General features: G+C 37.5%; 1 protein-coding gene across 1 annotated transcript; it reads left to right on the top strand.

Moving 5' to 3' along the window:
• Window positions 1-350: 350 nt before the first annotated feature.
• snrpd1 (small nuclear ribonucleoprotein D1 polypeptide) lies at window positions 351-5,311 on the top strand. Its single transcript, XM_082521260.1, has 4 exons — window positions 351-502; window positions 1,061-1,137; window positions 3,049-3,240; window positions 5,063-5,311. Exons 1-4 carry the CDS (start codon window positions 489-491, stop codon window positions 5,137-5,139), a joined length of 360 nt encoding a protein of 119 aa, XP_082377386.1. The 5' UTR covers window positions 351-488; the 3' UTR covers window positions 5,140-5,311.
• The last annotated feature ends 5,610 nt before the right edge of the window (window positions 5,312-10,921 follow it).

The raw sequence follows: 10,921 nt of genomic DNA, 5'->3' as shown, positions 1-10,921 counted from the left end.
CAGTCTTATCAGAAATCTTTTTCACTGGAAGGATGTCTGTCAAGAAGATCCATTTTCCTAGCAAAGTAGAAAGGATATCTCAAGACGTTTGCACTATATTGTAGCGTTTTCTGATTATTTGTTATTTAGTTTACACACAGTAAGTTTTTACTGTCGTTATAGTTTACTAATGTTGACACTTTGACAACATATATTATAATAAAATGTATATACGCATTCCTTCTATTAAATATTTTCTTTAAAGTTCAATAAATCCAAATATTTGTTAGATTCGGAGCATAAGTTCAAAACGCTGTTTATTCTTCCACCAGTAGGCGGCAGTGTTGTCGTGCAGCGTGTCTTCTTCTTCATCGCCGTCGCTCCTTTAATGACGTCGTAAGTGCGCGAGTCAAACGTAATTGTTACCACAGCGGCCTGTGTGTGTTTTCACCCGATCGCTGCAATTTTTCTCTTTGGTGGAGGATTTGTCTCTACAGTCCATCACCATCATGAAACTAGTCAGGTAAGCGGAGTCTGGAATGCGCCATTTAACGAACGAGTGAACGTGGGATGATGAAGTGAAGGCGTTGCGGCTGGATGGGTTTAGATAGAAAGCGAAGAAGAGGAGGATAAGATATGAGCGGGAACCGTCGGGCCGAATGAATGGAGGCTGTCCGGAGTTAGAGTGATCGCATTCACAGTTAAACTACACCTGTAGTGTTAACTCATGCTCGGTAGTTGGAATTAGCTGCATGCATCGACGATTTTTAAACGTACTTTGGTTCGTGGACGTTAGCAGACTCGTAGGTCCGGCCTCGGTTAAGCTGCTACTCAGCGAACGAAATAAACGTAGCCTAAATGTGTAGTAGCAGGAGCATAAAGCTAGTCCAGTATTTATTTTAGTTATGGCGGTTAACTCTGGAGGGTTTCAGCGGGTTTTCATAAGGTCGTCTCACTCCAGGGGTGGTTTTGTTTTGCAGGTGAAAGCTATGCAGCTAGTAGCTAGCTTGAGGCTAGTTTTTGGTTCATTTCCAGGCTGAACTCAAACATAGATGTTCATCTTCTTCCACGATGCCCACAGGTTTTTGATGAAGCTCAGCCATGAGACTGTTACCATCGAGCTGAAGAACGGCACTCAGGTCCACGGCACCATCACAGGTAAGACTCAGCTGGAGGTGATTTATTAAACAGGTATTAAACAGGTGTTGGGCTCACCTCCTTACCGCTTTCATTAGTTGTGCTGCCACTCTAAGCCAATTCATTCCGCTAAGAATGCTGTAGTTCAGGCGTTTCAAAGTAATGCTCAGAATTTTAATGTAACGGTGGCCAGTAAGGCTCATTTTCAAGCCAGCACCCAATTCTTCCTAAAGCTAGAGTCCTGTGGAAATGCTGGGAAATGTTTATATATAGCTCACTTAAATATAAATATAAACGAAGTATGCAGGTCCCAGGTTTGCAATTAATAATTTTAAAGATCAATAAACTGGTTTTAGCTGAATGCAACTTTCCCAGCTCCCTCTGTTGGTAAATACAGTGAGCATCATAAAAAGTGAAGTTTGTTCCATAGTCTTCATATGCTTGTGTATTCCCTTTAATGTCCCAGTGATACTTCAGTGAGAAAACACTATCAAGACCTCCTGTGCATTGTTCTTTTTCACTGCTGTTTTTTTAATTTCTTAATAAAAGAATAATCATAGCATCAGTATAAGGATTTACAAATGTCAGTGAATTCCTGGAGGGAGATTGTAGAAATTATCAAAATGGAAGAGGGGGAATGGTCAAAGGAGGAAGTGGAAAAACACAGTTTAAAAAAAAAAAAAAAATCTAACCTCAGTAAAGAGATGTAACCGAAGATATTTTATTTGTTTCTATCAGCTGGCACTGCGTATGAAACGTTGGGACATGACTGCACTGTAATTAACACATACTGCACCACACACAGCATAAATGTTGTAGGACCTAGAAAGATTTCCCGCAGAACTCTCAGATAAAACGGTTAGCTTTTGGTTACTCAGTGTACTGTGTGACATGTCTATTAAATGTGCTCCAGTGCAGCCCTCCATAATCCAAACTGCACAGTGGTCAACATAGCTGATGCTGTGTGGGTTCCAACAGGGAAGGAAGTAACAGCGGCGTTCACCAGGAATGGGAGAAACACAACAAAGTAGTGATGTGCAAATGAAGCAGAGAACCAGTACTGACCCACTTGAAAGTGGGTTCATTCATTCACAGCTTTGTTTCAGTGACATCTAGTGGTGGAATAGGAGTCAGCAAAACAATGTGTTGATAATCGTGCTGATTGTAAGGAGGGTTTGTGTGAATGATATAAATACAATTTTGCAAAGGCAGTCAGTTGATTCTGTAAACGTATCTAATAGTTGGAAGAAGGCGTGCTCTGCGAAGCTCAGTGTGTGCTGGGATGGTAGGGTGTGAGATTATACTTTCCACAGTTTTGACACTTCAGGTGTTTATGTCATAACTTCGCCCTTCTCCACGGTCGGCTGGTTGATCATCAGCACATGTGGCCCACAGACACCCTTCTTTGACACATCCCCCATCTGACAAGACACTCTGCAGGTATATGAGCTGTCCACGGAAAACCAACACACCACGTCTGAACCATAATTTCAGCATTAGTCTAAACCGTGTCAGTGATGACAGTCTTCGCTTCTACCTTCACAGCCACTGGATAAAAGACAGACTTTAGACAAGTGCTTGTATGATGTACAATGATGAGGGACGTGAGAACGGCTGACAAAAAATGCAGTGCAGAACACAGAAAGTGGGCATCTGAGCCGAAAGACTTAAAACTGCATTTTTTTTTCTTTATCTGCTTGTCAGACCAACTGAGCCAAAAACATAAGGCAGCAGTTACATTGCAGGTAAAATAATAATAATGTTCATATAGTAGAGTTTAGTTGTAGTTGTCCACACTGGAGCACACAGGTGGAGGATGGAAGTCAGAACAGTCGGGAACAGATGTTTCTACACTCATTTGGACTCACTCAGAGTCTTACTTCCATCTACTGTATTCAGTTTTCAGATTTTTCTTTCCTTTCCTTTCCGTAGGTGTCGACGTGAGCATGAACACCCACCTGAAGGCGGTGAAAATGACCCTGAAAAACCGGGAACCCACTCAGCTGGAGTCGCTGAGTATCCGTGGCAACAACATCCGCTATTTTATCCTGCCGGACAGCCTCCCGTTGGACACCTTGTTGGTCGACATCGAGCCAAAGATCAAGTCCAAGAAGCGAGAAGCAGGTGAGGAAGTGTTTGCTGTGCACCTGGCTCTTTTTGTTGTCTTTAAAGGCTTGTTTTTTGTACCCACAGGCTGGTTTATAAATGTCACTTCCCAACACTTTTTACATGAATGTGGACAAAGGGTCAGGCACGTGAACCAGTATCCGTACGGCAGCTTTTCATGTCCTTTGGAAAAGTTAAATCTGGAAGCTTTGTGCAGAAAAGCAAACGAGGGCTGTGGGTGTGGGAGCGTAGCGGCCTTATGCACGATCGCTGTGTTTGATGTTTACAGTTCTTCCATACCGCTGCTGAAGCTGTGGTGTGTTTTGTTTGTTTTTGTGTTTTTTTCCCCTGAGTTGTGTAAGCATATAGGAACACATTGTAGCTATTCATGCGCATCTAAAGTGTGAGCATAAATGAAAACAGTGCTGCGCTGACGTCACAGTTGGTGCGAGCAATGACTGGTGCGTCTATCGTAACAATAACATAAAATGCCTCAGAAGCATTTCCACTGATGTCCTCTGTCACGTCTGAAGCTCTCACTCACCCACAACCTGTTTCCAGCAGGTTTTTAATTGCTCGCAGCTCTTTCTGCGTCTTTTTAAAATCTGTTTAGTGCAAATTGTACTATCAGATTTTTTTTTTAGTCCCTCTGCCTGGTCTCTTCCACATCAACATGTGGTTAAACAGCCCACTTAGAAATCACTTGGGTGCTCAGGGTTGTTTCAGTGATCACATTTGTTCACTTCTGCAGTATTAAAATTATATTTTCAGGGCCTGTGTTTTTTAAATTTGTATATAGGAAGTTTTTCAGAGTTGATGCAGTTTTAAATTGTGGTATCTAAGTGATCTTTAATAGGGCTGTTTGTACTCGGGCCTGTTGTACACTCTGTCCTGCTGTACACTCTGTCCTGCTGTAGTTATGGGAGCATGAAGCCCAGAAAATGTCAGATACAGGCTGTTATACGGTCACCTTAAGAAATGGAAATTGATTCGTGCTGAGTTATCGCTGGTGTGCGTTTCAGCAGGGTTTGTGTGAGTTTGTCTTCACAGCATGAGATGACCAGACACAAAGTTGATACTGATAAACTTATAAAATTAGATTGGAGATATAAGGATGATTGATTTATTGGGGGTTAAACACCAAACACCGGTCAGTATGGCTGAGTTTATACTCACCACAGACATGTGGCCTTTATTCAGTCTCTAATATCTTCCATTTACCACACTAAACAATAGAGGTGGGAATCACCATACATCCCACGATATGATATTATCACAATATTTAACTCACGATACGATATTATTCTTGCTCAGAAAAAGGATCAACATGCTCTGAAGTCAGAGTCCACAAAAACTTTTTTTGTAACAAAATATCGATTTCTGCTGTCCCTGTATCGATACATTATTAGAAAACAAAATATCACGATGCTACACAGTATCGATTTTTTCCCCCACCCCTACTAAACAACATACATGTGCATCTTTAAACATGTGACAGAAAACTGGTTCTCCTGGTTTTGTTCTTCATATTTACTCCTCGTACTGTACTTTCGAGCCATGCAACAGTGTTTAGTCGCAATGTGAGACCCTGAAATGATGCTGCTGCTCAAAGAAATGTTACTCCTGTTCAAAGCAATGTGTTTACACTTTCTTTTAAATATATTAAACATTACTAAAACCAGAAGTAAATCAGGATAAATGCTCAGATTTAAATTGAATAGGGTAGCACAGATTCGATTTTTAAACTGCGCATAGAACAACCTGCCTTATGTTTATAGTAACATAGCAACTCAACACATGTAGGTGAATGTTTGTGACAAATCTGTTGCTCTCCTCTCAGTGGCTGGACGGGGGCGAGGCAGAGGACGAGGACGTGGCAGAGGAAGAGGAAGAGGACGGGGTGGACCAAGGAGATGATCCAAAGGCCTTAAAGCTGCATCTCACCATCCACTGTTTGTACAGGAATTCTTTTTTTTTTTTTTTTCTTTTTTTTCCCACAATTTGCTCAAAGGAAACCGTTTGTGAATTTCAGTGTGTTTTTCATTATTTTGTACATTAAAAATGTTCCTCATTAAGAGGATAAACTTGACTCCAGTGCATTATTACAATACCTGTGTGACAGGGGTTCAGGTTAAACTTTTGTTCTTTATTTACAAGGTTGAATAAAGTTTCTTTGTTAATGATCATGATTTTAACAGAAAATGAATTTGAAGCGCTCAAAACGCAACAGGTTATGTTGTGAGAGGGGTCAAAATCTGAAGAATGTTATTATAAAATAGCACACAGTCTTACACTTTGTCTAATTTATGTTAAATAAAAAAGGATCTAAAACTTTGATCTTCAGCTGCCAATACTAGAATAGAATAGAATTCGACTTTATTGTCATTGCACATGTCACAGGTACAAGGCAACGAAATGCAGTTTGCATCCATCCAGAAGTGCTTTAGCCATGATATAGATATATTACAATATATATTAGCAATAACATAGATATGTGAGTATATTACAGAAATGGGTCTATTATGGTATGTTATAATGTACACGGTATGATGTATGTTATGAATATGCTATAAGTATGTACAGGCTATGAACAGGATATAAATATGGAAAACTACAGAAATATGAGATATACAGAAGTGTGAACTGTGCAGGTTATAAAGTTGTAATTTAAAAATTATCGTATTGTACAGAAAGATTATTTATACAGTAGTGCAGTTAAGATAAGTGAGATATGTGGATAATTTCTACAGAGGCTATATAAAGTGCTAGTGGTTGTGAGTGGTGGTTCAGTCCATGTTATTGTGTGTATGCGGGTACAGTTCATTGTGTGTGTAGGTGGTAATAATAATGAAAGTAAAAATACATTTAGGTACACATATGGAGGCTAAGCTCTTAACATTAAGTAATATCAGCAAACATTTTGTGTTGGTGTCCGCAATTATGAATAAAATGGAAGTGAATTTTATTTAGTTTTAGAAATAAAAAACTGAAACCAAATTCCAAAGTACCTGAAGGTGCAATACTGCTGTTGGGCGCTAGGGTCGGTTCCACCGGAAAAGCATAAAATTTAAGGGAAGCATATTTCCAAGAGCACCTGGCTGCAGCCAAAAAAGCTATATTTAAAACCATAGCAGATAGTTAAATACTGTATTTTTATAAGCTTAGTCACTCAGGGTTTTTACTGTTCTACTACCTAAATTGTGCAGCACCCGGTCCCCTTATTCTATAGATATATTCTTAGCTGTAGAGGTTTAGAACTTACTTTTTCTCTTTCTTTTTTCTAATAACTTTGTCTTTTTCACTTGTTTCTCTTAATACCAGGAGTTTAGGACAAACCTGTAAACGCAAAGCTTTGTTTTTGTTTGCCAAACAATTTAAAACAGATTTTTGCTTTTTCCAAGAGAGTCATTCCACACCTGCTGATACAAATTTTTGGAAATCACAATGGGGTAATGAAGTCTGTCCCATGGCTCTGAGCGTTCTGCTGGAGTTGCCACGCTTAAAAATTATTTTTCTGGGGATGTGTTACACTCTGACTGTGACACCTTAGGACACTACCTCTGCTCAATAATCAGACACAATAACAGTACTTTCATTGCAGTAAATATATATGGTTACAATAATAAAACTGAAAATGATAAATTACTTGACTCCTTAGAAGAAAGAATTCATTTCTGGCTCTCCAAATACCCAAATTCAGTCCTCTTAATTGGTGGAGACTTTAACATTGCTTTAGACAATACGGTTGATAGGTGGCCTCCAGGGCAGCAGTCTTCATACAGTGCAAACTTAAAACATTTTATGGGAAAATTTAATCTTGTGGATATTTGGAGAGAAAAATTTCCAGATGATAGACTCTTTACTTGGAGCAATAAGACAGGATCCAGGCAATCACGTATTGACTTTTGGCTTGTTTCTGACTGTATTGATAAAGATAATATTACCATTAATGTACTTGCCACCCCCCTCACTGATCATAGAGCAATTCACATTAACGTCCAAATGTTTACACTGGATAATATACCTCATAAATTCTCTTATTGGAAGTTAAATAATTCTTTACTAAAAGATAAAATGGTTAACATGCAGATTAATAAATTAATTGTTTATTATTGGAACAAAGCTAATAGACAGAAGTCCTTTTGTACCAATTGGGAACTTTTTAAATTTGAAGCATGCAAATTCTTGAGAAGATACGGGAGTCAAATTGCTAAATTAAGGAAAGCTGAAGAACAAGTAGTAATAAGCAGAATTGCCTCTTATTACCAGAAGTCCCCAGAAGAAATCTCAGAGGAAGATAAATTAAGTTTACTAGAACTTCAAAATAAATTGGACGATTTATATCGACGCAAGGCTGAGGGTGCTTTTATAAGATCCAGAAAGAGGTGGCTGGAGGAGGGCGAACAAAATTCTGCTTACTTTTTCAGACTTGAAAAATACAGATCAAAAACAAACTCTATTCATCAACTAAATATTAATAGCATTGTCTCTGACAATCCTAGAGAAATTTCACATTTCTGTGCCGAATTCTATACTAAACTATACAACTCAAAATATAATGAGGCTGTCTCAACAGGATTTTTCAATAATATTAAAAACCTAAAATCTATTGTTGTGGAAGACAGAAGTTATTGTGACAGCCCTCTGACTGTGGAGGAAGTTTGTAATTCCATTTCTGCACTTAAGGCCAATAAATCTCTGCACAGACTGCAGAGTTTTATAAATCATTTTCTAATCTCCTGGCTCTGTTTTTACTGCAGGTTTTTACAGAAAGTATAGAGAATAACACCCTCCCTCCTTCTCTTACTCAAGGTCTCATAACACTTATTCCAAAACCAAACAAAGACTTACTTTTTATTGATAATTGGAGACCCATCTCCCTGCTCAATAATGACTATAAGGTTATGGCTTCAATACTTGCTAACAGAATTAAAGAGGTCTTGGAAACAATTATTGATGAGACACAATCAGGCTTTATGAGAAACAGACACATTTCTAATAACATTAGACTGGTTTTGGATTTACTTGATTACTCTGATCTGGTACCTGACAATAGCTTCATTCTCTTCCTGGATTTTTATAAGGCTTTTGATACAATTGAACATCAATTTATCTTCCCCTGTTTGGAAAAATTTGGCTTTGGCAAGTTTTTCTGTAAAGCTGTCAAAACCTTATACACAAATGGCAATAGTTCTATTAAAATGATTAACGGCTCCACCCCGAGATTTGACCTGAAACGTGCTATTCGCCAAGGATGTCCTATTTCACCATATTTATTTTTACTTTGCACACAAATTCTTGCAACTAATATTACTCTCCTTACATCTGGATAAGAAAATTAGTAAAGATATTGACCGTATGCTCTTTAATTTTATATGGAAAAACCGTACGCATTATATTAGAAAAACTGTTGTGATGAATAAGTACGAATCAGGTGGGCTTAACGTCTTAGACCTTTCTACTTTAAATAACACTTTCAAGATTAATTGGGCTAAACATTTTCTTAAAAACCCTACCTCTATCTGGAACTTTATACCATATTATATTTTCTCTCGTTTTGGTGGCTTTAATTTTATTTTAAATTGTAATTACAATGTTGAGAAACTCCCTGTAAAGCTTTCATCCTTCCATAAGCAGGTCCTCTTAGCGTGGACCCTCATTTATAAACACAACTTCTCACCTCACAAATACCTTATCTGGAACAACAGAGATATTTTATAGAAAAATAAATCACTTTTCCTGGAAACTTGGGTCCAAAATGGGATCCTATTGGTGGTCCAAAATGGGATCCTATTGGTGGCTCAGCTGGTTAGTAAAGAGGGACAACTACTTACTTACAACGACTTTATTGCACTATATAATTTTCCAATTAGTGTTCAGGAATTCTCAATGGTGCTTGGTGCCATACCCTCAGGGACTTTAATGTTATATAAAAACACTGACAGCTCGATCTCTACCTCAGTCACTCTCTCTGATCCAGCTGAGTCACCAATAGGAAAAATCTGCTTTTCACAGGAACTTGGTAACAGCAATAAGAGAATACGTAGTTTATTCCAAGAAGATAGTCTCTCTCCCATATATAATATCTTATTGGAACCGATTTGTTCCAGATATCAAGTGGAAGACAGTCTGGATGGTCCCCCATAAATATTTGATTGTAAATAAGGTGAAAGAAGTCTCATTTAAAATTCTACATAAATGTTATCCAGCCAGTCACTACATGGTCAAATTTAAAAGGGACATAAATACTAATTGTACTTTCTGTGGGGATCATCCAGAAACTGTGACACATCTTTTTTGGTACTGTTCTTTTACACAGAGATTCTGGAAGGAATTTAGCAGGTTTGTTATTGTCCATATTTTAAGGGAGTTTTCTTTACGATGGGAAAATGTTTTATTCTGTTTCTTTAAGTTCCCCAAGAAGTATGATAAATGTTTTTTATGATAAAGTTGTTAATACTTTTAGCTAAATTTTTTATCCATAAATGTAAGTTTACTAACAAAACACCATATTTCTGTCATTATTTTAAGGATGTGGAAATGTACATACAATCAATATCAGACTCCACCAACAAAAAGGCTTTCAAAACAATATATGTATGTGAATTTTTGTGTGTATTCTTATAATTGTTACCTTTTTCTTTTACTCTTGGCTTTTTGTGTTCATGTTCTGTTGTTTTGTATACTTCATCTGTTCTGTGGAGGTCACGTGCTTCCGGCTACTGTGGAGGTCACGTGTATCCGGTTACTGTGGAGCTCCACAGTGGCTGCAGCCAGATGCTCTTGACACTCCTTAAACCAGGTGTTTCTGTCTGGATTTGATAATAGTTGAGCCAATTATAATCTGCAAATAAATAACAAAGAATTTCAAAACATTACTAAGGCTATCCCTCAAAACATTCTATGTACAGCATATAATATTTTTCAAAACCCTGACTATAGATCCCCTGACCTCTCTGAACTCTTGGTAAATGGGCATAACATTACAGCTAACAGTCTAAAAACCTCCCAAATTAGGGAATTATTTACTAATGTTTTTTTCCCTTATAGATCCAATCCAAATTCCATCTCACATCTGTTCTCCGGTGATCAAAAGAAAGAGATCAGAAAAAATTACCTAAAACTTCCCATTCCTCCCAAAGCTAAGGAGGTCCAATACAAAATCCCTTCTGGTATTTACCCTTCCAAAGAATTTCTCAGATGTCGCTTTGCTATTGATAATAATTCTTGCTCTTTTTGTGATGGGGATATTGAATCAACAGAACATTTATTTTATAATTGTATTTTCTGTAAAGCCCTGTGGAACGATGTGCACTACTGGCTCTTTCCAAAGATTCCAAACTTACTTGAATTTTCTAAAAATGATATTATCTTTGGTTCTCTAAGAAAAGAAAAGAAGCTTGAAAATGTTCTAAATGTAATAATTATTATGGGAAAATTCTTCATTCACAAATGTCGTTTTCTGAAAATAAAGCCGTCCTTTTTTACTTTTCACAAAGAACTCTGCCTCTTCCTCTCATCTGTTAAATTTATGGACAACAAGCTCTGGTTCTGAATCATGTGATTATTGAACTAGATCTGCTAGAAATCCCCTAAGGTATAACGTTTTTTGTTTTTTTGTTTATTTGTTTTTTTTGTTTTTTTATTCTGTTTTTATTTATTTATTTATTTGTTGTTGTTTGTACTTCCTGTTCATTAT

Source organism: Aulonocara stuartgranti (genome assembly GCF_965226115.1).
Source record: "Aulonocara stuartgranti genome assembly, chromosome: 22".
Lineage (NCBI taxonomy): Eukaryota > Metazoa > Chordata > Actinopteri > Cichliformes > Cichlidae > Aulonocara > Aulonocara stuartgranti.
Note: the sequence above shows the minus strand (reverse complement) of the source record. Positions and strands in the feature narration are given on the sequence as shown.